Raw genomic sequence first — 26,884 nt, forward strand, 5'->3', positions numbered from 1 at the left:
GAGATGGGATAGGGGAATTCTGATAATCACAAATGTATACCTCCCACCTCTAACAAAGCAGCCATCTATAGAAGGAAATTGGGCGTTACTAGACCAATTTATAATAAATCTTTTCCTGGAACATCCGGAAGCTCAAATCTTACTGGCAGGGGACTTCAATGCCCGTATGGGAACGAATGATGCCTTTTTAGTAAATAAATTTAATTCCCTATTAGATGATCAGGAACAAGGCCAGAATGGACTTCCCTTCACAAGAGATTCCAAAGACTGTAAGGCAAATTTTGCCGGCCTATGTTTAGCTAAATTAGCAGGTAGAAGAGAGCTCCGTATTCTAAATGGGGCATTCTATGGCGATTATCCAGGCGAATACACGTTTATGTCTGGGAATGGGATGAGTACTATTGATTACATGCTGGTATGCAGTTCTCTATTACTTCGGATTAAAAATTTCCAAGTATTACCATACTTGGAGGGTGACCATCTACCTCTATGTTTGCAGATAGCTCTCCCATTAGACTCTAACCAAAAAGAGCCACGTTATACAACAAGGATAGGAATTAGGGGGAGAAGAGTAAGGTGGGGTGGGGAACTGGATAAAAAAGTGAAAGAAGTCTTAACTCCAGAAAATTTGCAGACGCATGTGTCAGTGTTTACAGCTTTAGAGGGAAATCAAGACCCGCTAATAGTTTACGAAGATATAATTCAGGAGATTCAATCTATCATGACTGTACCAATAGGGAATAGATTACATCAGCACCATAGGAAAACAAAATGTTGGTTTGATTATGAATGTGTTCAAGCAAAAAAAGAACTAAATCGTTTGTATTATCTTGCTATAAGAAGTAGCACAGAAAAAAGGGTAGAGATCCAAAATGCCCTAGTGAGTCATAAAAAAACCTATAAAGGCATTATTCAAAGGAAGAAGAAAGAGTATACTGGGAAACTATGGCAGGAACTTATACAGGCTGTGAAACTAAAAAACTCTGCGCTTTTTTGGAAATTAACAAAGATTGGGGGATTTAAGACAGCCTTTCCCTTGGACATGTATATCGCTGTGGAAACATGGGCTGCTTTCTTTCAGAATTTATATGATGGCAATGTTCAACCCCCTTTCTCAGGTAACATAGAGAACCTCCCTCAGTGGCCACCAGTTAGTATACAAGAAATAAAAGCTCATATAATGCAACTGAAAAATAGGAAGGCCCCAGGTATGGATGGCATACCAGCTGAGATGCTTAAAGAGAATGTAAACTGGTGGGCACAGTTTCTGGCATCTTTTTTTTACTTATGTTGATCAAACAGGCCGAATTCCAAAGCAGTGGGGGATGGCTATAGTTGTTCCTATTTTTAAGAAGGGCAATCGAAATAATCCCACCAATTATAGGCCCATAAGTCTTTTAAATATTATAAGTAAGATTTATACAAGACAACTTTTAGAAAAATTAGAAATATGGATGGAACAAGAAGAAACCATCCCTTTGGAACAGGCTGGATTTAGGAAAGAAAGATCGACAACTGAGCATTCTCTGATATTGCAACAGTTAATTGGGAAGTACTCTGATAAAGGTACAACTGCTCTATATGCTGCTTTTATTGATTTAAAGGCAGCATTTGATTCCATCTCAAGGCAACGATTGTGGCAAAAACTAGCGGCTTCTAATATTGATAAAAGGCTGCTATTTCTCATTCGTGGACTCCATGGAGAATCATTTCTTAGAGTGAGATGCAATATGCAGGGATTACTCACAGAACCCATAAAAACTCAGAAGGGTGTAAGACAGGGTTGCCTTTTGGCCCCCATCTTTTTATTTTTTTAATTTACGTTGTATTTATATCCCGCCCATTCCATACAGACTCAAGGCGGCTAACAGCATAAAATAGACAATAAACAAAACAATATTAAAATAATAAAACAATCAGTTAAACAATGGTGCTAACTTCAGGCAGATCATATAATATTTTCTTTCTATGATCTGCCTGATTATTTCTAATTTTGGGTTCTCCTGAGGGACTGGGTAAAGGTGAAAAAATTCAAAGCGGTCCCTTTTTTACCCACTGACTCTGACATCCCTCACAAGTATCTGAGCAAGTGGGCGTTCAGATGGGTTATTCCAGGGCATTTCTTGTAGAAAAAGCCCAGCAGGAACTCATTTGCATATTAGGCCACACACCCTGGTGCCAAGTCAGCTGTAACTGTATTCCTGTGTGCTCCTGATAAAAAAAGCCCTGGGTTATTTCACATGACCATTGCTTTGTACTGTCCCATGTTATTAAAAAATATACATTGTCCTCTAATCCAGGGATGTCAAACATGCAGCCCCCAGAGGGCTCCTATCAGGCTCATGAGCAACTTTCTGTTGTTTGCTTCCTTCTTCCTGTCTCTTGCTTCCTTCTGCATCACAGCTTGTTATGCCAGGTTTGCTCAATTGCACAGGAGCTACAGAGCAAAGCCTCTATTTTCTCCATTGGCTGAGGCTCCTCCTTTGAGGAGGAAGGGGGAAGGGAGAGCTTGCTTTGCCAGGCTCTCTCAGTTGCATAGCAGACTTACTGAACTAAGCCTTATGCTGGCTGAGCCTCCTCCCTCTCCTCATCCCCTGGGGAGGGAGGGAAAGAGGAAGAGCTTCCTTTGCCCAGTTCCCTCGATCCCAGGGGAGAAATACAAAGGAAGCACCTTTAAGACCAATGAAGTTTTATTCAAGGTATGAGCTTTATGCCTTGCTTCACACACACACATGCATACAGAGAGAGAGAGATTTGTTGGCTCATTATGCCAAGGCTCTCCTGGGTGCAACTGGGTTTGCCTTCCGTTTTCACTGTATTCATGGCTTCATGATCCAGTCTGTGAGGGTTCACCCAAGGGTCAGGACTGTTTTGAGCCAAGCCCTTCTCCAGATGGGACTGGGGAGGATTTAAGGGCAGCTGAAATGGACATTGGGGCCAGCAACAAGGAAGACAAGGAGCAACCCTGGCCAGTTGTGCAGGAGACAAAGGCTGAAAGGGAGCACTGGCATGCCACACCACCTGGCCCAACCTTTTATAATGGGTGAGAGGCTCATTGGGACTATTTGTGGGGAGCACACTGCTTGAGGCAACAAAGCACAAAATCCTGTACCGATAGTGGGTGAATCTGCTTATCTATTTTTATGGGTTTGTGCCTTCAATTCTCTTTTCCTACAAACCCATCTTTATTCTATCTTACAGTTCCTGTTTATTGTACGTTGTTCTCCTTAGCCTGTTTTAACATGCTCCCTATGGCAGAGTGCAGTGAAGTGGTTAAGAGTGGCAGACTCTAATTTGGAGGTTGGATTCCCCATTCATCCACATGAAGCCTGCTGGGTGTCCTTGGGCCAGTCAACAGTTATCTTAGAAGTCTCTCAGCCCCATCTACCCCACAAGGCGACTGCTGTGAGGAGACGAAAGGAAGGCGATTGTAAGCTGCTTTGAGAATCATTCAGCTAGAGAAAAGCAAGGTATAAAAAAACAATTCTTCTTCTTCTACCATGCAGATTTAGGGGAATCCCATGTGAGCAGAGGCTACATAAACGCGGAACTCAGACTGTTGAATACATTATACATTTTTTGTTTTCCTAAAATACATATGCCGAACAAAGAGCAATTATGTTAACTCCACTTATGGTCACCTATCGAGCCCATTCTATGTATTAATCTTTTGTTAAACTTCCTTTCAGGGTCTGACAAGAGGACTACAGAAACTGACAAAATGCATCTCATGGGTATTAAAACTTCATGGCCAAGTCTTGAAACTATCCTGACTGAGTGGGTTCAGAGGACTGACCTAATTTTGATAGTGGGCTTATTAATACTTAACTTTCAAAAATGTATTAGTTCCATCCTTTTATTATGTAAACTTTTGAATCTGAGATACATGCATCTACTTATTGTATTTTACTGAATGTCTGTATTAGGCCTAGTCTAGTCCATTAATCCAGGTTGAAAAGTAGCTCAGAGTACCAGATACTCTGTTCTTCCCAATCTCCTCCAACTGGAGTTTTAAATGTTAGCATATGAATTTCAAATCAGACGACAAGGAGAAATCCCTCTAACAAGTATCTCATTTTGTTCAGACCGTATTGCAGCCGAATAACACTCTCTTTAACAAATATCCAATTATGATCTGAGTCGATTTAAGTATCCATATTCAGATTAATTAAAATTGTTTCCAGTACTTAGAGATGTTCTTTAGCTTTTCACAGCCTCATTCACAGGGAAATTAGAGGTATCGACCTCTTTTCCTTCCTTTGAACTGCCAGTTTATTGAAATGTAAAAACGACCCATTAGCCATTGGCAATTGAAAGCCGACTTACTTGCATTGTAGAATTGTCATGCTTGAGGTAGAAAGGCGATAGATCAAAAGCTTATTGAAGAGAAGACAAGCAAGCAATTGGGCGTTCACCTCTTGCTGCTGTAATGGCGATCACAACGAGGAGAGCTTCAGGGCATACAGAAAGAAGAGGAGCAACTGCCATTGCACCCCTGTCTTGCTGTAAAAGCCACATGTCGAAAAGAGACCCCTCCAGGGCCTCTTTGTCACGGGCTGGGGCCGGGTCAGGCGAAGTCCAGGGGCAGTCCAAGGTCTGTAGCTGGTGAGCAAAGAAGGTCCGATGTGCCAAAACCAAATCACAGTCCAGGTATCGCAGGTCAGGGGTCCAGGAGCCGAAGTCGGGGGGGTCCAGAAGTCGAGCCGAAGTCGGGGGGGGTCCAGAAGCCAAAGTCAGAAGCCGAAGTGGATGCTAGAGCGTCAGGTAAGTGAATAGTTGCTTCCACAAAGCCTTCTCCCAAAGCCCACAGCTATATAGCCCTCTGCTGTCTGTTGCCCATTTGGGCTAAGTGCTGACTCAGAGGGTGGCCAGGATCCTGCTGAGACTCAAGCATCCTTACTCCTAGAAGAGCCAGGATCCTTTCAAAACTCAGGGCTCAGGGAGTGTCTTGCTCGTGAGCGTGCCGCCCTCCTCCGATCCCTGAGGTCCTGACGAAGGCGGTCACGCACACGAGCCACCTGAGAGGGCGAGGCAAGGGGGCTTGGGTCTTCTCCCGCAGGAGGCAGGGGCACTGGTGCAGGTGGCCAGGGCACTGGAGCAGGTGGCAGGGGCACCGTTTCTTCTGCAGGCTCAGCTTCTTCTGCAGGGTCCCCAGCACCCATAACACTCTTTGGGGGTGTCACATCCGTGGCATCCCTCCCCCTGCCTGATTCAGGGGGGCCACAAGCAGGAGAGCTCACAGACCAGACTGAGATCAAGGCGACGTAGCCCAGAAACTCTATAGTGACTCTTTAAAGACAGAGGAAGGCTTACTGATTTTCTGTTTGCTGGCATATATGAAATATTCCTTACACACAACAACCTGCATGAAAGAGACCTTGGATCCAACCGTGAAACATTGACTCACTTCATTCTTTGAGAAGAAACCAGAAGCTCACAGGCCTGCCCACATCTGCTTTGACTTTATGTCCTGGAGAAATATGTTGCTTGGTTAAGCCACTGTTAAGTTAAAAATGTCCTGGCAGCTTCTGATTCTTTCTTTATCCACAGGGTTTTCGTAACAGTGGGGCTGTTTATCAATATGCTAGCATCCTGCTGTATTATTGCAAGAATAGGCAACAGACAACTCACAGTAGGAGAAACAGTCCCATGACTCTTCTATAAAGGAAATCATGGGAAAGGGGTCATGTGGGGAAGAACATCTGGAAAAGCTATGCCTGCTGTCTGCCAGTGGTGACTGCACTAGAAGCAGTAAGGCTGATGAGCTAAGGAACAAGCAGTGTGCATTGGGGAGGGGGGAGGCACAAAGGTATAACAAGACGAATCACAGTATGATCCTTAAAATACAATATACTCAGGAAAACCCTAACGCTACGACTAAAACAAACAACAGGACATCACTTCCTGCTGTTCGTGTTATTCCTTATTACATCTGGGAATCCTAAATCTTGACCTCACATTTCTCCATGGCATGCTAACCCGAGGGGCAACAATGAGTAGAAATATGCCAGCCATAATTTACAAAACTTGCCAGAAGTGGAACTTAAATGAAAACAGGCCAGCCAACTCCAAGTCTGAGCTCAGTTTCTTTTAAAAATATGTCCACGGAGTCCATAAATCTCTAGACTTTAGTGCGGAACTAATAATAAATTTGTGGGGAAGCATATAAAGATGTGATAACCAGCCCTATAAAAAGAGATATATTGAGAGGAGAGATGAGGTATTTTAATAGCCAGGTGAATCTCTACAAGCTGATATTCATATCTGATGAAACTAAGAAATCAGCTATAGAAGGCAGTGTCACTGGGGAATTAAAAGGGTACTATTGAGCAGGAAGACAGAATTGATTATGAATTTTTCAGTAGCTGGACTAAAATTCATCCAAAGATGGGAGAGAAATTTAAGCTAACAAATTGTCAAAACTGGCTAATAAGAATGTAGAACTGAAACAGAAAGATTCAATTAATAATAAGACATTTCATGCCATCAAAGTTTTAATTAGCAGATTATTTGATTATATGGTAAAAACAACTGTAGCAAAGCCCATTAAAACATGACCAGTTATTTATAAATATAGAGGTGTGCTTTGTAGCTAGTTAAGAGGATTCTAATCATATTCAGTGTCATGTACCACCCGTGTTAGGGTTTCTAACCACAAAACACTTCTTATTGAAGCCATATGTAATAAATTTCCAGATCAAATAAAATACAGAGATCTTTTCCCTTAATGTATAAATAGCTAGTGGTAGGTACAGGTGGAAGGTAAATTTGGTTGTTTTAACTCTGCTTTTCTGCTGAGGTGTGTAATTTAATCTGTTAACTCTACTGGTTTTATAATGTAGTAATAATCTTTGTAATAATTTTAATTCTAGTGCTTTTTTTGGTACTCACTTTGTTAGGCAAATTTTTTTTTTACTAAATGTTCATTTGATTCTTAAGTAAGCATTTGGACATTTGCAGCCCTATCAATGAATTAAAGGATAACTCCTACACTGATAATTCAGCTGGCTTTCAAATGCACAAAATCACACCTTCACTGTGTCCAGTGTCCTACAGTCCCTGTATTTAGTGTCATAAATATCACTTCCATTACTACTAATGCTTATTTGTCATTCTGTAACTATGATCAGAGTGTCAGTTCTACCCTTGTTCTTCAATAAACAGTCCCCAGCCGTTCCTCCCCTCCCATTCCCAGACAAAACTAAACCAAAACATTGACAGTAAAATGAGCAGAGCATTAACCCTTGATGGCAGGGATATTGACACAGAAAGGAAACTCGAACATGTTAAGAGCATTTTTAAAATACTTGTTAATAAGTGGGGTACCTCTAACAAAGTAACGCAGAAAAACAAAACTCAACAGAGCGCTAAAAAGTATTCCTGTAGGATACCGAGCACTAAAATGTATTCTTGTAGATTCATAAAGAGTTTAATAAAAGTACACTCTGATTCATTCTGCACATGGATGCAGTTCTTACAAAGCGTGCTTCTCACAGTGCTCAATAAATGCATGGGGGGGAATGAACTATGATTCCCATGAAGCTCTAGATTCAGAAGTTCAGCAGTCATTTCAGACTATCTCAAACACGTACCAGAGAGAGAGAAAGAGAGAGAGCACACACACATACACACACAATCTATCTTGTTAGGTCCTTTTTAAAGCAATTTGCTGTGGGAAACAACAGCAGTTCATGGTTAGGAATGTTAATGTATTTTTGTGCATGGCATAGCTGGCACTTCCATGGTGGACATGTTCAAGCTGTTCAAACAGGGACAGAACAGTTCATCATAACTTTCAGCTGTGGAGATCATGCCACATAATCACAAAGCAAGCTCAACTCAAGGCTGTTTAAGCATGTCTAGCTCTGACGTGTATTACTCCATTTCAGAGCTTTTTTGTATGAATCAACAAACTGACCCCAAAAGGTTTTACAATTATTGGGTATCTCTGTCCCCATACTCCTTTCCCCTTCTGACTAGGGTTGCCAATCCCCAGGTGGGGGCAGGGGATCCCCTGGTTTGGAGGCCCTCCCCCCGCTTCAAGGTCATCAGAAAGGAGGGGGGGGAGGGAAATGTCTGCTGGGAACTCTGTTATTCCCTATGGAGATTTATTCCCATAGAAAATAATGGAGAATTGATCCATGGGTATCTGGGGCTCTGGGGGGGCTGTTTTTTGAGGTACATACACCAAATTTTCAGTACAGCATCTAGTGCCTCCCCTCAAAACATTCCCCAAGTTTCAAAACTATTGGACCAGGGGGTCCAATTCTATGAGCCCCAAAAGAAGGTGCCCTTATCCTTCATTACTTCCTATGGAAGGAAGGCATTGAAAAGGTGAGCTGTCCCTTTAAATGTGATGGCCAGAACTCCCTTTGGAGTTCAATGATGCTTGTCACAGCCTTGATCTTGGCTCCACCCCCAATGTCTCCTGGCTCCACCCCCAAAGTCCCCAGATATTTCTTAAATTGGACTTGGCAACCCTACTTCGACTGCTGTTTATGAACTGTACAGGGTTACCTGAAATACAGGTTACAGTTGAACTTTGCGAGCAAATTTACTTCTATAATATAGTGGGTTCAATGCGAGGAGGAGACGCGGTTGCAGTAATCATAGCTCTCTTTATTAGTTACAGCATGGTAACGTGTAAACTACAAGACTGCTTTACTGGGCCAACTATATACAGTTCAAGGTTCCCGTGGTAGGACGCCATTGGATCATTTAAACCGGCAGGGGGCCTGTGATTGGAGCAGGGCAGCAGGGATTTGGATCCTGCTGCCCATTGTTCTGAGTCCTCAAGCTCAGACCTAAAAGCTCCAACGAGGAACACGGATAATGGCAGCATTGATACACATACACAACAACGTCATTGCTCTTCTTTGTGGTAATACAACCTTACATTGCTCAACATTATTTGAAACTCCTGCCAAACAGCAGCAGCATGCGGCAATATTTAGAAGAATATCTCCCCCATCATCAAAAAGAGCACTATATAAATTACCACGACACCCTTTTATCATCACCCCACTTACCTTAAAGCTTTCCCATACATCATAAGAATAATTTTATTTTCTCCATGAAATGAAAATATAACATTGATATGATTCATCCCTCTATGAGGTTTAGGAGTCATTCCTCACTTGAATGCTGCTTTCATCCACAAACCACAGTCACCCATTCCAACTTGCTCTGTGATTAAACATACTGAATCACTTCTGGGAAACCTTCCAGATGCCCGAGTCATCATTTGCAAGCCATAAAGCATACTTTCACCTTTTTTGCCCCACAGTAAAAAATCCTGTACATTTGCGATCAAAACATCATTCATCATGATAAGATTCTAGAATTATATGTTCAGAGAAATTTTTGCAGAATGCTCGTACCTCAATGCTGATTTGTCCGAGTGGCCCTACTGTTGTTGATTAGCTTTGCAAAGTCTCTGGATTCTCTTAAAAATGCTCCGGTTCTTCAGAGTGACTGAAATAGAGTCTTAATGGCTGCTCGAGTGCAAGCTGGTATTCATGGGTAAAGGATTAGAAGTGTTTTTTGATTAGCTACTTTTGTCACTCATATCCAATAAAATGAGATGAAACTGCAGTTCTGTGTAAAAGCCTGAAAACAGAACGTGAGGCACAGAACTGAATTTTACCTCTTCTCACACTATTAAAACTCTTACGCTCTATCCCTATTATTTCCAAGAGTTTATAATTTTTGAAAAATGAACCTCATTTAGGAGTGCCAGTTTTTGGAGATGGAGCCTGAAGAGGGTGGGGTTTGGAGAGAGGAATTTTAGTGGGGTATAACGCCATTGGGGTTGTCAGGTCTTCCCCCGGTCACTGGCAGGAGATGGGCTGGGTTAGGGTTGCCAGATTCAGGTTGGGAAACTCCTGGAAATTTGGGGATGGAGCATGGAGAGGACAGGGACCTCAGTGGGGTACAATGCCTTGGAGTCCACCCTCCAAAACACCCATTCTCTCCAGGAAAACTGATCTCTGTGATCTGGAGAGGAGCTGTAATTCATGGGCAACCCCAGGTCCCACTTGGAGGCTGGCATCCCTAAATGCCATAGAGTTCACCTTCCAAATCAGCCATTTTCTCCAGGTGCACCGTTCTCTGTCACCTGAAGATCAGTTGTAATTCCAGCCACTGCCAATCCTAAATTTCACAACAGGCCATGGTTGCCTTTTAAGAAGCTCTATCACCAAAACCAAATGGGTTGTGACTTCAACCATGACTGGTGACAACAATTCATATACTTGTACCTCCAAAGTTAAAGAATTGTAGTGTTCTCTATTCATTGGGCTGCCCTTGATGACTGTCCGATCAGGGGTCCCCAGCATGGCACAATGACATCCATCAACACCTTTTCTGGTGTCTACCAAGTGAAGTAGGAGAAGGAGGAGGGGGAGGAGATTGGATATATACCCTGCCCTTCACTACCCAAAGGAGTATCAGAGTGGCTTACAATCTCCTTTTGCTTCCCCTCTCCATGATGACAGATACCCTGTGGGGTAGGTGGGGCTGAAAAAGCTCTAACTGTCCTTGAGCAGAACAGCTCTAGGGTTGCCAGGTCTGACAAGAAACATCTGGGGACTTTGAGGGTGGAGCCAGGAGCAAGGGTGTGACAAGCACAACTGAGCTCTGAAGGGAGTTCTGGCCATCACATTTAAAGAGACTTTATTCCTTTTAAAAGCCTTCCCTCCATTTGGAGATAATGAAGAATAGGGGCATCTTCTTTTGGGGCTCATTGAATTGGACTCCCTGGTTCATCTTTTTGAAACTTGGGGGGTGTTTTGAGGAGAGGCACAAGATGCTATGCTGAAAATTTGGTGCCTCTAACTCAAAACTCATTCCACTCTGTAAGAAGTTCTTCTACTCTATGTATAAACTGACAATTTAAGAGGATATTGCTCCATGTGTGAAGCTCAGCTGTGGATCAAGATACCAAAATCAGACCATTTGTATTGATTACTGGTCAGTTGAGTGGATATTTTTTATCTCTATGAATAGCAACTACAGAAACACTTTCATGTAGCTACGTGGAGAATTTGTTATAGAACTTTGGAGAGCAGATTTTACTTTTGAAAATATGGATATGAGTGAATGAACTTTGTAGTATGAGATTTCAGTGTGTATTTTTAAATTTATTGTTATTGTGATTCTTGACATTGTGTGTGAGGTGAACTGTGAGATATTTAATTACATTGTGATGAATTTGTAAATTGACTTGATGTTATACTTGCTGGGAGGGTCTTCTTGGGCTTTTAGTTGAGGCAGCGGGTGTCCAAATTCTTCCAATGCTTGGCTTCCCCTACCGGTAGCCCTGGCTTAAGGTCAGCAGCCAACCGCCAATAGCACCACTCAGAATGTGTCCATCATGGCATCACCACCAGGGCATTCGTCTGTGTTGGTTTTTGTTACTTTTGTGAATGTTAAATATCCAGATTTTATATTGATATGAGATTGTTCTTATTGTCATGATTTTGTGTCCTTGTAATCCGCCCTGAGCTCGCTTGCGGGGAGGGTGGGATATAAACTGAATAAATAAATAAATGATGACATCACAAAGTGACGTTACATCCTTGCTAGGCAGCACCCCAAAGTCTCCTGGCTCCATCCTAAAAGTCCCCAGATATTTCCTGAGTTGAACCTGACAACCTTACCTTCTTTGCTGCTTCATTACACTTGCTACTCGTACTCAATCCACAGTCCATCAAAACCCAAAGATCCCATTCATACCCACTACTACCCAGAAAAATATCCACCTTCTAGTACACGTGCGTAACATTTTTACTAATGAGACGCAAAACCTTGCGCTTATCTCTATTAAATCACATCTTCTTCATATCAGCCCATTTGTCCAAGATATCCAAGTCTGTATTTTATCTTTGCTATGCCTGCAAATTCAGTGTCATCTCCAAATTTAATTAGTCTCTTTTAGGGTTGCCAGACACCCTGGTCTGAGTTGTGGTCTCCTGCTTTCAGACATTCCTCTCCCCCACAAATTAACTCCTCTTACTCCAATGAAGCCAAAAATAAACACAACATGCCTACATTACCCAGAAATGATGCTCTGGGTTTTGAGCAAAACTATATAATTTGAAGCTAATTCTACCATACAGTTTTGCCCCAAAACCAGTGCATTGGTGCTCAACATCCCTGATGTGCCTACACTTCCGGGTGACATAGGCACATTGCGGCACTCCTCCCCACTGCCTGAAAGGTCCCTCATCTAAGAACATAAGAACATAAGAGAAGCCATGTTGGATCAGGCCAACGGCCCATCCAGTCCAACACTCTGTGTCACACAGTGGCAAAAAAATTTATATATACACACACACTGTGGCTAATAGCCACTGATGGACCTGTGCTCCATATTTTTATCTAAACCCCTCTTGAAGGTGGCTATACCTGTGGCCGCCACCACCTCCTGTGGCAGTGAATTCCACATGTTAATCACCCTTTGGGTGAAGAAGTACTTCCTTTTATCCGTTTTAACCTGCCTGCTCAGCAATTTCATCGAATGCCCACGAGTTCTTGTATTGTGAGAAAAGTACTTCTTTCTCTACTTTCCGCATCCCATGCATTATCTTGTAAACCTCTATCATGTCACCCCGCAGTCGATGTTTCTCCAAGCTAAAGAGTCCCAAGCGTTTCAACCTTTCTTCATAGGGAAAGTGCTCCAGCCCTTTAATCATTCTAGTTGCCCTTTTCTGGACTTTCTCCAATGCTATAATATCCTTTTTGAGGTGCGGCGACCAGAACTGCACACAGTACTCCAAATGAGACCGCACCATCGATTTATACAGGGGCATTATGATACTGGCTGATTTGTTTTCAATTCCCTTCCTAATAATTCCCAGCCTGGCGTTGGCCTTTTTTATTGCAAACGCACACTGTCTTGACATTTTCAGTGAGTTATCTACCATGACCCCAAGATCTCTCTCTTGGTCAGTCTCTGCCAGTTCACACCCCATCAACTTGTATTTGTAGCTGGGATTCTTGGCCCCAATGTGCATTACTTTGCACTTGGCCACATTGAACCGCATCTAGATTGTTTATAAAGTATTAAAAAGCAATAGGCCCAAAACTGAGCCCATCAGCACTGCACCGCTCACTACCTTCCAGTCAGATAAGAAGCCATTAACTACCTCTCTTTGGGTGCAATTATCCAACCAATTCCTTATCCATTTAACCTTCCTAAAATCTAAGCCACAACCTTCAACTTGCCCATTAAAACAAGGGGAACCTTATCAAACACCTTACTAAAATCCAAATATACAATATCCACAACATCCCCACTATCTACGAAAATCTGTCATCAATCAACTTGCCAACTAGTATCAAATTCTACATGGCAATGTAACATCTTCGACAGGAATTATGTAAACGGAACAACCTGAATTCAACAATTTCAAGTTACTTCGTAAAACAAAGGCAACATGTTAATCTTGGAGTCTGAGCACAATGCAGCATTTCTGTGATATATCCATACACACACAAGCTGTTATCTATATACATACATAGGAAGAAGATGACGAAGACTGCAGACTTGTACCCCGCCCTTCTCTCTGAATCAGAGACTCAGAGCAGTTTACAATATCTTGTCCTCCCACAACAGACACCCTGTGAGGTGGGTAGGGATGAGGGCTCTCACAGCAGCTGCCCTTTCAAGGACAACTCCTGTGATAGCTATGGCTAACCCAGCAGCTATAAGTGTAGGAGTGGGGAATCAAACCCAGTTCCCCCAGATAAGAGTTCGCACACTTAACCACTACACCAAACTGGACAATACAGACCTTAAGGTATCCAGGCCCCAAACTCTTTAGGGCTTTAATAAACATACTGTAACAAAAAAAAAATATGTTTAGTGAAATACCTTTCTTCATTATGTAATTCTGAGGCTGCTATCTTAGCAGTAAATCTCAGATTAGAAACCAAAAAATACCAAACATTATGCTAGCATTTGGACTAGAAAACAGGAAACTAAACTTCAAAATAAGCATGTCATATTTGCACTCAAATTTAATTGAGATTTCTTTCTTTCTTTCTCTTTCTTTCTTTCTTTCTTTCTTTCTTTCTTTCTTTCTTTCTTTCTTTCTTTCTTTCTTTCTTTTTCCATTATGGTCACTGCTACTAGAATTGCTTGAACTCTTAAATCTCTGTTCACTTAAACTTTGAGATACTCAGACATGGTTTGCTTGTAGTTAGGAATTCTAACACAAAGGTTTTGCAGATAACCTGGGCCCATGTCAAGGTGAAAGAGAGATAATAGGAAAAGTGCTTTACAAAGCTATCAGTACTTTCCACTGTTCATACAACAGCGACTTTAACCAAACTACACATTACCTGTGACACAGGCTGAACACATGCCTTTTCAGCAGACAGATGTGATGCCAAGCATATACGAATTCCATGCCAAGGCTAGTTTCTCAGAATTCTTCTCAGTTTAGATGAGAGAGATTTGAAAGTAATGGAAATTCACTCCCAAGCAATGCAGCAATTGTCTCCCAAAGCCTCTGCAGGGCGGACAGTCTCACTTACCTGAACAGAGAACACCCTTGTATCTTGCACAGGAGAAGTCATCACATTCACAGAACAACCCGTAGATCTTTCCAAACTCGCTCTCGTAGCAGACACAGTGGTTACAAGAGCATTCCCCACGGCCACTGCAGACACGTTTTCCTTCAGCCTCACGGCACATATTCTGGTACGTGTTCCCGCTCTCTCCTTCCTCACACTCACACTTGGCTCCCACATGGCCTGGGTCACAGTCACATAATCCACACACGTAAGTGCCATTCCCGCTGCACTTGCTGCTGCGCGGCTCAATCTGTTTTGTACATCCACATGTGCAATTGTAGGTGACAGTCACTTCAAGTGTGTCCCGAAACCAGTCTGGCTTGATCGTGAAGGTATGCGAGGTATGCTCAGCAGGGCAACGCCGGGCTTCTACTGATATTTCAAAAGAAACCTACACAAGGATAGCGAGAGGTAAGGAAGTCAGAAGGGTCGGGAAGCCTGAGAAATCAGAGGCAGCAAACCATTCTCTGAATTATCTGTCCATCGCTGCAAGCCACTGAGAACTCAGTTCAGAATACGCACTGGGACGTAAATAAACCCCAAACATGCATGATTTAAAATCAGAGCTAAAACTCTTAGTATTTCAGATCGCATGTCCCCATGCTTCACAGCACAGACATGTGCACAGGCATATGTACAGCCAAAAACAGGCATGCAGACACATTTCCTCCACAGGAATTTCCACTATTTCAAGTAAAGCATTAATGGAAAATAATTCTTATTAAATCCCCCCTCCCTCAGTGTAAGGTAAGTTCCACTATGTCAATACACCTTATTTCCTCCCTCCCTCCCTCCCTTTGAAGCAGATGAAGAAGATATTGGATTTATATCCCGCCCTCCACTCCAAAGAGTCTCTGAGAGTGGCTCACAATCGTCTTTCCCTTCCTCCCCCACAACAGTCACCCTGTGAGGTGGGTGGGACTGGAGAGGGCTCTCACAGCAGCTGCCCTTTCAAGGACAACCTCTGCCAGAGCTATGGCTGACCCAAGGCCATGCTAGCAGGTGCAAGTGGAGGAGTGGGGAATCAAACCCGGTTCTCCCAGATAAGAGTCCGCACACTTCACCACTACATCAAACCGGCTTCACATCTGTTGCAAGGCAACCTCTACTACAGCAATTGGGGCTTGTACCTTGCAGCACTGAGAGAGAAGTCATTTGCACTGCTCATTCCCCACCCCATGATTGCCTATGCAAAGCTGTCAATTGCTCAGAGGACATGCTGATTCCCCAAACAGAAAGCTTTTGGAAAGCACCTTTCTGATTCTGACATGCAGTCAAGTTAATGCTGAATGCATGTGAAGAATATGATATGATCCTTTGAGTAGGGAAGGGAGGCGGCAAAATGCAGCCTAAAATTTCCTTCCTATATGCCAACAGACAGGGCCCCACTCAAACATACGACATTTTTATTGTCACGTTGAGAAACTCAGCAATGATAAGACCAATGTAAAAGCTTTTCCTCCACTGGAAGTGAAGGCTGGTGGCTTGGACTACAAACTAGTGTTTCCCCTTTCATGAACACATTTCCAAGCTGGCTGGAGAATAAGACAGCGCTGCTAGTTTAAATAAAAGTGTGGGAGGGGGACAGGCCTGAAGGTCAGTCTTTATAAACCAGTGGCAGAAATGGGATGAAGGACATTATTTGGTAAATTTGAAAACAGGAACATAGATGTGAGGCATCAGCCCCTTTTCATGTTTATTTATAAATCTCTTTTCTCAGACACTGAAATCCTTCTTTTAGTTTGGAAAATGTGGGGGCGGGGAGTCTCCTGCCTCTTTTAAGGAGTTCCTGCAAATGCTCTACTTTACTGGAATGCAGCCGGCTCTGCTCCTGGCTGCCAAACTGCAGCATGCCGATGGTAACTCAGTGGCAAGTTTTGCCTAACAGAAACACCCATTTCCAAAAAAAGGGGCAGAGAAGCTTGGCTTACATGACATGCGAAGGTGGACTCAAGGAAAAGTATGGAGAAAAACAGATCATAAAGGACTCTTGAAAAGCCCCTGGATTACAAGCACTGTCAAGGGTTTCCCAAGAGCAAAATCAAAGCACTTCAGGACAACATTTGCAGCTGCACCTTTTACAAAGGAACTATGTTGACATGTCTACTGCTGCTCTCTTGTACAGTTTAACCATTAACCTATTAAGAACAGAACATTGGGCTGAAAACATCCATGACACTAGGGCCAGATTAATGCTAATTTATCCTCTGGGGAGGGGTGACATATAGTTTGCATGAACAGGACATACTCACATAGATGTTCATGCATGTAGGCAATGGTTCCCACGGAAGGTTGTACAGGTAGTGAGGAAAGTGCACAAGTCCCACAAGTTTACTCCCACATCCCACCATGTCCAAAATCCATATTGATCTATCTGAACACTAGATCTTAGTGCCAACTCAAGAAATAGCACTGGGGGAAGGAGTGAATGTTTCCAAAACAAGGAATCCAAAAACATATGCATTGCAATTTCAATGAAGTTTTTTTTTTAAAATGGATTATGTAAATGCCCTGGCTATGAAGTAACTTTTAAAAGGAGCACTTGTGTCTTCAGCACTGTTACCACTTTAATTTCTTATCCTCTTTAAGTGACAGAGTGAAAAGTGCCATAGAGATCTGACAAGAATCAAATTTGCAGGTGCTAGATACAATGTAGCACAAGCCACTGACTACCAGCTATGTGTAGCTATGTTTTGAGAAGATCAGTTAGGGGTAGCATTGTTTGAGCAAACCCTTGTATGAAATCATGGTAAAAGTTTGCAAATCCGAGGAAAGATTGGAGCTGTCTACGTGTCCTCAGGGGTTCCCAATCTAATACTTCCTGGATTTTAGCTGGGTCCATGGTCAGACCATTCCCAGACACCCTGTATCCTAAATAGTCAAGTTCCGTCTTGTGGAATTCACATTTGGACAATTTGGCATACAGTTGATTCTTGTTTTTGTTTTTTTTTGTCCAAAAACTTTTTTATTGAATATTAATAAACATACAAATAAAGCAATCAATGACTGTATCTGCAATCATTCTTTGTGTATAAGCATAGCATACCAGCAGAAAACAAAATATATATATATATACAAAATACAAACAAAACAACACATACATACATTCACACACACATACAAAATTGGCAGCTGAATTAAAAAATAAATACTCTGTCCATATATTAATTACATCAAATTAATAATGTCATAATATCTACCAGGTATACATGTACGCATCTGATCTACAGGACCAAAAGAAAATTTAAGAAATGGAAGCCACTTGTACATCAGAGATTCGTTACTTTCTGAATTGTTTATATTGCATAAACTATCTGCTATCTTGTCCATCGCATAGACCTCCCAGATTTTAGCATACCAGGCTTTAACTGGAGGAATATTGGGAGATTTCCAAAATTGGGCTAACACCATTTTAGCAGCAGCTAGTAAAAGGGATATCAGGGATTTATTGAGAGAAGTAATAGAAATATCTTTCCAACAGTCAAGCAAAATGAGTTCCAATCTTAAGGGTAAACTATAGCCCGTGATATCCTTGATTTTTGCCACAATTACTGCCCAAAACGACTGCACCCTCGGGCAAGACCACCAGCAGTGTGTAAATGTGCCCACCTCTCCACAATTTTTCCAACATTTGGAGGATTGATTTATCGCCATATGGCTTAATCTCTGAGGTGTTAAATACCACCGAAACAAAATTTTTTGAGTTTGTAATTGTATATTCAATGATTTTGAAACATACGAAGGAGATGACCAGATTTGTTGCCAAACATCCTCCTGAAAATTAATTGAACTATTCCTTTGCCAAATTTCTTGATAGGATAACAAATCAACAGCATCAATGTCTAGCAAACCCTTATAAATAAATGAAATCAGTCCCTTCCGCTTTAAAAAAGGAGAATATAGCAAGTGTTCAAAGAAAGTAAGAGGTCGATTGAAATTGTATTTCTTTAAGAGTGATGTCACCAAGTTGTTAGTTTGCAAGTATTCAAACCATGGGATTTTTGTCCCACCAGTTTTCTCTTCCAAAGATTTTTTGTCGAGCATTTTTCCATTGGACAAAATATCCACAAACCTAGAAAGGTTATATTTTTTCCAAATTGGAAAAGACTTGTAAAAAAACCCCGGTTGAAACCAAGAAACATCCACAAAATGAGATAGTGGAGATATTGGAGGGGCTAAAGAGAGGCGACGTTTGTCCCAAATCTGAAAAATAGCTTTAAGAAAAAGGTTGGAGGAGATAATAGGAGGTCTATTCTTCGGAAATTCCCATAATATAGAGTGAAACGATTTGTTATTTAGATAGGTATCTTCTAGGGCCTTCCAACCTGAATTTAAGTCAGCATCATGGTAACTAATAAGACCACCTAAAATGGCAGCTTCATAAAATTTATGGAGATCCGGAAGAGCCAGACCCCCTGAGGATTTAGAACGAATAAGAGTTGCATACCCTATTCTAGACAAGCCCTTGTTCCAAATATATCTTAAGAACGAACGACGCCAACCCACAAATAAATCCTCAGGAATAAGAATAGGAATGGCTCGAAATAAAAACAGAAATTTGGGGAAAATAAAAGATTTAATAATCTGAATTTTTTCATTCCAGGGAATGAGTGAAGAATTTTTATTCTTCTGCAGGGTAAGAATGTCCTTAATCAATAAATGATGATTAACTTTAAAAATATCTCCCAATTTCAAAGGTATATTGATCCCCAAATATGTCCAATATCTATCAATTTTTTTAAAGTGATAATTAGAGTAGATGGAGTCTTGGAGAGCATCCGAAATTGTGATGGGATAAAGAATGGTTTTGGATGGGTTTACTCGAAGGCCTGATATAGAAGAAAATACAGATAATAAATCAAAGACAGCCGGTAAAGAAGACTTAGGTTTTGTAACAAAAAGCACTAGGTCATCTGCAAACAAAGACACCTTAATTTGTTTCTTTCTAATAGGGATACCAGTGATAATATTGGTATCACGGATAGCATTAGCAAGAGGTTCTATTGCGATCGCAAAAAAGCAGAGGAGACAATGGGCAACCTTGCCTCGTCCCTCTGAAAAGATTAAATTCTTCAGAATCCAACAGTTGATTCTTGTAAAGGGTGCTTAACACTTCCCGGACCAATTTCTCATGTGATTGTAAATCCTTGGAATAAATAATTATATCATCCAGGTACACCACTACCCCTTTGTACAAGTATTGGCATAGCACTTCATTGATAAAGTTCATGAAAACCCCCGGGGCTCCTTGTAATCCAAACGGTATGACCAAATATTCAAATTGTCCCATAGGTGTGTTAAATGAGGTCTTCCATTCATCTCCCTCCTTTATGCGTACCCGGAAATATGTGTCCCACAAGTCTAACTTGGTGAAAATCTTTTCCTCTGACACTGTGCTTAGTAGGTCTTCTATCAATGGTATTGGGTACGCATTTGAGGTGGAAATCCCATTAATCCCCCTAAAATCCGTGCAAAGCCGAAGCCCCCTGTCCTCCTCCTTCCGGAAAAGCACTGGAGTGGCGTGCGGGGTGGTAGCCGGTCTGATAAAACCTCTCTTTAAATTTTTATCTAAAAATTTCCGCAACTTGGTTTTTTCCACCCACCCAATCGAGTAGAGCTTAACTTTCGGGAGCTCCTGCCCAGGGATTAGTTCTATAGCACAATCAGTATTTCTGTGGGGAGGGAAGTTCATTGGCTTCCTCTTCACTAAATACTCATTTGCAGTAGTCTCTCCAGCTGCCTTCTCATCTCTTGCCCCATGAACTTAGCATTGGCTTGCATCTCGTCTCTCAGGCATTTGGCCATCTCGTCCCTCACCATTTGGAAGAGCCCTCTGTTGTCAGGATTGGGTTCCTCTTCCTCATCGTCCGGGCACGGATGGTCTGGGTTACCTCCATCCTCCTCATCTGGTCTCGGTTCATCTCGACCACCTCCTCCTCCAGCTCTCACGCTGCCCTGGCCACTTTCTTCCCCCGCCCTCACCCGTCGGAATGGCCATGCCAGGATTGCTTCTCTCCGAGCCAGTGCCTCGTCCATCAGGGTGGTGGAGATTCTGGGTACCCACACTTTAGAAGTGATGAAGTGCCTCGTCCATCAGGGTGGTGGAGATTCTGGGTACCCACACTTTAGAAGTGATGAAGAGTTGTTGGATATGTAGGGCGGATCCTCTCCCTGGGACTCGACGAGCGTCAATAATGTGCCACAGCGGTGTCCGCACCCCGGCATCTTCCCCTCTGGGTTCGCCTCGTATCCCATCTGGAGTTGTAGGGAATCTGCTGTTATCTGGAGTTCTCTCCGCCATATGGTTAGAAAGTTGCCAGTTCGGTTAAATTCCCAAGAAGGATTACTTCCAAAATGTCAAGCATCGATATTTCCAAATAATCAAGCTTTTGTTTTAAATCAAAGACTTGTTTTATTGAAACTCAATGTCTTGTTCCAAGGAGTGAAACCTTGGAAGTAATACAGATTGTCACAGGGCAGAGTATCTTAAAGGTTACTTCAAAGGCAAGGTTACAGATAACTTCAAAAGAATAACATAAAGATGCCAATTGCATTGAAGGTTCAAAGGCTACTAGAGCAGCCCTGGATGCCTTTGCCTCTGAGACGAGGGTCTTTCGGGATGAGAACCGTCTCACCCAAGAGGATTGGGTGGTCATTTCTCAGACTGTGGAGGTTCTTGGGCCTTTCAAGACCCACACAGAAATGCTCTCGTTTGACACGGTGAGCATCACACTGGTCGCCCCCATGGTCCACATAGCCTCATTTCTAGTGCTAGCTCAAGGCTGTGCAGACTTTCTTCCAGCGGTGCGTGCCCTGGTTGTTAGGCTGCAGGAAGGGCTTGAGGCCGGCTTTCAGACTTTGACCCAGGATAAGGTCTACATGATGGCAACCATGTTAGTCCTGCGCCTTAAGGCACGATCACTGAGCGGGCCAACGAGCTCGATCGCTGGTGAGACAAGCTCTCCCAGAAGGCCGAGCGCTGCAGAGTCAGGGTGGGCCCAGTGCCGGTAGCTGAGGAGGAGGGGGGTGGAAGCAGCTCATCTGCCACTTCCTCTGCTGTTCATCCCCAACCTCCCCTGTTAGGCAGTGTTTCCCACCAGACTCATGCCAAGAAGAGTCCCGAGATGACACTCATCGGGCAGCTCGTTGGCCCCTCTGGGAGTGGTAGGCCCCTGAGAGCAGAGACAGGTGCTGCGATGGTGAAGAACTATCTTTTGGAGCCCAGCGAGTTGCAGGAAACGTCTCCTTTGGACTACTGGGTCACGAAGGAGGGGGTCTGGCCAGCACTCTCCTCCATGGCCAAGGTGTTCCTCTCATGCCCACCAAAGAGCATGCAGAGCGAGCGCGTCCTTTCACATATGGGCGACATTGTCTGCCCACATCGTAATCGCCTGCAACCCTGGACAGTTGAGCAGTTGGTCTTCCTGAAGGTCAACTTGCCTCTGTTTGACTCCCCGAACATTGAGAGTGAATGAAGTGAGTACCTACTTGTGCCTGCATCCTGTCTTGGCCCGCGCTTGGAAGGTGGTTTTAAACGGTCTCCCACTAAACATAGACTAGAGTCCAAAGACAGCCCAAAAACTCACAAATTGATTGGCAGTGCACCCCCTACCCCTCATCCATCCCCAAACAAAAAGTGAATGCTGGTTTAAAATCTGCAAAGTAATCCAAATTTCCCCAGTCCCCATCCACACATGCCTAATACTGAAAGGGCCATTGCAGCCCCCAGCTGTAACTGACAGCACCCACAGGCCCAGCCAGGATAACCCAGTTTTTTTTTTTCAGGGGCAGGGGGAAGAAAGAGGGAGGTGCCAGTGATGATGACAGGCAGCCAGCAGCCATACCAATGCTGAGGTCCCTCTAATGGGACAGTGATAGCTGTTGTGTTGCTGCTGAGCTGAGAGAGAAGGAATGGTTTCCTTCCTCTCACCCAATCTGAGGCCCTCCCAGTGATCTTCCTCATTTGGGGTGCAATTCTGGCTCGCCTCCTCATGGTGCACCCTGGGTAACGCAAAAGAGCCTAGACCAGCCAACCATCCATCACTCAAGATAAGTCTAAATGCTTCTTGCTTTGTGTCAGATATAGAATGATGTGGAGCTAGATGTGGTCCACCGCTTCTCTTGTTTGAGAGTTGTGTTGTTTGGGGCAGGGCTGGAGAGCTGGCATCTGTAGATTGTGTGTTCTGTGGCAGGGAAGCTGGCATTTGGGTGAGAGACCCAGAACCAGCATGCTTGTTGTGCTTGGCCAGCTCTCCCCGCGTTGTTTGGGGCAGGGCTGGAGAGCTGGCATCTGTAGATTGTGTGTTCTGTGGCAGGGAAGCTGGCACCTGGGTGAGAGACCCAGAACCAGCAGGCTTGTTGTGGTTGGCCAGCTCTCCCCGTGTTGTTTGGGGCAGGGCTGGAGAGCTGGCATCTGGGTTTGCTGCAGCCAGGTCTCTGCAGAGCAGACCTTGAGTAGATTGTGTTTTGTGTGGCAGTGACGTTGGCAACTGGGTTTATATTGGCTCCAGGTCAGCAGGGTTCATAGAGTAGATAGATGGATGTGGTGCATTTGGGTCCTATAGAGATTCTCTGGTGTGAAGTTAGGTTTGGCTTTGGGTGTCCCAGGAATTGGACCCCCTGGTCCAATTTTTTTTTTGGCCTTGTGGGTTTTCTGTGGGACAGTGCCCTGAAGCTGAACAGCAGTTTGAGGGGCTTTCCTCAAAACCCCCTGCTCCCCAGAGCCACTTTTTTCACAATAATTACAGTGGGGGAAGTGGCTCTCATTGGTTTTTTCTCACCATTGGGAATAGTGTTCCTTTTGGGGTGCCCACAGATGGGTGCAGTCTTTTTGGGCCAGGGGGGTTGCATGCAGGGGAGTCCCCTGAAGCTGCCCTGCAGTTTTGGGGCCTCTCCCTCAAACCCCCCTCTGGCCAGAGCCACTTTCCCCACAGCAATTATAGTGGAGGAAGTGGCAAATTGGGCTTTCCCCAGCATTGGTGGCAATTGGCCTTTTGGAGAGCCCAAAGACAGGGACCCCCTGGCCCAATCTTTTTGGGACTTGGGGGTTTTGTAGGGGAGAGTTGCCTGCGGGTTCCCTGCAGTTTTGGGGGCTCTCCCTCAAACTCCCTGCCCCCCAATAGCCTCTAATTATGCCCAATTTGCCACTGATTTCAATGGCCCATAGGGTGTAATGGTGGGATAGGGGCACCCTCTTTGGGTGCCCCTGGAATGGGACCCCCTGGCCCAATCTTTTTGGGACTTGGACAGTTTGTAGGGGAGAGTCCCCTGCAGGTCTCCTGCAAATGTGGGGGCTCTTCCTCAAACCCCCTCCCCTCCAGGAGGCTTCCAATATACCCTATTTTGCCATTGATTTCAATGGCCATAGGGTATAATGGGGCCGTATATTTGGAAACAGCCATGCATCCACTGTATATATGGCTTTTCCAAGTACCGGTATTTGGAAATATACGGAATTCTGAATTTTTTGGCCCCATATATTTCCGAATCCGATTAATTCCGAATATTTTTTTTGCACACCCCTAGTACTGACCTCCTTTGAAGCCTAACACTAGGATAACATGATGGTTTTCCAAGCAGAAGGAAATTCACCAACATGATTTAATCTTTAAGACCTTCCAGTTTCTTTAAACAGGAAGCAAGTCTTTTAAACATATTACACTTCCCTAAATATCACCTTCAAGCAGCCTGAGTGCCCCCCCCCGCCCCCTCCAAACCTTCTGCATAATTTCTTATCTAATCCTGGGGGAATTACACAATAAACTCACTGTGTCTCCTATTTGAAGATCACCACACTTTCTGACTCCAGGGTATGACAAACCATCTTGACAAGTGGCTGTAAAAGCAAGGTTAAGATCCTCAGGACTGTCCCAGACAGTTAACTCTACTTTAGAACGAATGCTCTAGAAGGAAAACAAACAGAAAATGTCCCATCAGATATTTTTCTTCCTCCTTCATATCATGGATCTGTTCACGATTTAGTAGCCAAAGATATTTTGTGGACATTAAAAATGTGCTAATTGGTAAGTGAAAATTACACGAAACGGTATAATGATATAGAACTTTTCTTATTTCTTATTATATATCTGGCAGGAAGCCATAACACTTTGTCAGAACTGAAAAACAGTTTGTCAAATTGAAAACATTAGCTGATCAGTGCTTTGACCCTTTGAAAAGGAAATAAGCAACAAACCATTGGGAGAAAAGAATTCACACATTCAGTAGCAGCAGAACTGTCTGGGAGGGGAGGGAGTGAAGGTATGGCACTAAACATAAAAGTGACTGTGGAAAACAGCTTTCCATGTAGTCTGAATGCATTAAATCAATACATATTTGTAATCAACCTTCTAACCAGAATAAAAGAGGAAAGGAACAACGTGCGAAGAAGGAAAACACGATAGACCTAAACTACACAGAGTTCACTTCATCAGACACCTGGTGCATATGTCTGGTATCTGCTACATTTATCTGCTGAGATTTTAGCTCAGTCTCACAAAAACTTACATTGAAATAAATCTTCAAGGTGTTACTTTACATCTGCTTAATTCTGATGTAACACAGACTAGCATGGCTCCTCCTCGTAAGTTACTGGGAAAGATTTTACCATTCCACTGAGGAAAGTATGAAGCCTTCCTCCAGCCTTTGAACATGCAGCTGTTCCTTCAAATGAAGTTAGAAAAAGATTGCTTAAACTGGAGGAAGGCTTCCTGGAGGAAACTTGGAACCAAGTCACTATGATAGACTTAAGTCAGTAACCAGGTTTTCCTTAAAACAGCATGATTTAGGATCAGATAGTGCATACTGTTTTACCTTAGTAGCAGGCCAGAAGAATATCTGTCTATGAAGTAAAAGAGTTTATCCAACTACAGAAGCAAAAGCAAAATTTAAATCCTTATATATTCTTTCTATATTTCTCCATGAAAGAAACTACACTGAGCAAACTAACCCAAACGCTATGCCCCCAATGTTTATTTGGTGCCTATTCAACACCTACATTTATACACATCCTGTATGACACTTCACACTCATACGCTCTTGTACCTCTCCATTAGCAACACTATAGTATAGTAAGAAAGCAGTATCCAACTAGTTCTCCAAATAAACACAAGGTAAAACAGAGCCTGATCCTTTATTATGACAGTTGTAACATGCGAGGTTTGTCAAGTAACACTCAGATAAAAAGGTAAAGGTGCAAGCAACAGTCGTTTCCGACTCAGGGGTGATGTCGCATCACAACATTTTCATAGCAGACTTTTTTATGGGGTGGTTTGCCAATGCCTTCCCCAGTCATCTACACTTTCCCCCCAGCAAGCTATACACTTTCCCAGTCATCTACACTTTCTCCCCAGCAAGCTATACACTTCCCCAGTCATCTACACTTTCCCCCCAGCAAGCTATACATTTCCCCAGTCTTCTACGCTTCCCCCCCCAGCAGGCTATACACTTCCCCAGTCATCTACGCTTCCCCCCCAGCAAGCTATACACTTCCCCAGTCATCTACGCTTCCCCCCCCCCAGCAAGCTATACACTTCCCCAGTCATCTACGCCTCCCCCCCCAGCAAGCTATACATTTCCCCAGTCATCTACACTTTCCCCCCCAGCAAGCTATACACTTCCCTAGTCATCTACGCTTCCCCCCCAGCAAGCTATACACTCCCCCCTCCCAGATCCCTCTATTATAAACATTGCAATGCAACGTTATAAACATTGCAATGTTATTCTTTAGTTATAAACATGGCTATACACTTCCCCAGTCATTTACACTTTCCCCCCAACAAGCTATACACTTCCCCAGTCATCTACGCTTCCCCCCCAGCAAGCTATACACTTCCCCAGTCATCTACGCTTCCCCCCCCCCAGCAAGCTATACACTTCCCCAGTCATCTACGCCTCCCCCCCCAGCAAGCTATACATTTCCCCAGTCATCTACACTTTCCCCCCCAGCAAGCTATACACTTCCCTAGTCATCTACGCTTCCCCCCCAGCAAGCTATACACTCCCCCCTCCCAGATCCCTCTATTATAAACATTGCAATGCAACGTTATAAACATTGCAATGTTATTCTTTAGTTATAAACATGGCTATACACTTCCCCAGTCATTTACACTTTCCCCCCAACAAGCTATACACTTCCCCAGTCATCTACACTCCGCCCCCAGCAAGCTATACATTTCCCCAGTCATCTACACTGCAACAGTTATTCTTTAGTTATAAACACGGCTAGAGACAGTTCAGGGAGATCAGAGGGCCTTATCTCAAATGCCGCATCTCTCTTTCCTCCCAGATGGTATGCGGGGGAACAAAA

The 26,884-nt window shown here is 43.4% G+C and overlaps 1 protein-coding gene across 1 annotated transcript in view; it reads right to left on the minus strand.

Moving 5' to 3' along the window:
• The window catches only part of ITGB5 (integrin subunit beta 5), a 175,563-nt gene that overhangs the window by 57,256 nt on the left and 91,423 nt on the right, over positions 1–26,884 (minus strand). The window contains exons 8-9 of the mRNA XM_060261692.1: positions 24,348–24,482; positions 14,542–14,971 (exon numbers count right to left, since the gene is read on the minus strand). Of these exons, the coding sequence (XP_060117675.1) occupies positions 14,542–14,971; positions 24,348–24,482 (565 nt within the window). The remainder of the gene's footprint in view (positions 1–14,541; positions 14,972–24,347; positions 24,483–26,884) is intronic.

The sequence above is a fragment of the Heteronotia binoei genome, chromosome 21 (genome assembly GCF_032191835.1).
Source record: "Heteronotia binoei isolate CCM8104 ecotype False Entrance Well chromosome 21, APGP_CSIRO_Hbin_v1, whole genome shotgun sequence".
Classification (NCBI taxonomy): domain Eukaryota; kingdom Metazoa; phylum Chordata; class Lepidosauria; order Squamata; family Gekkonidae; genus Heteronotia; species Heteronotia binoei.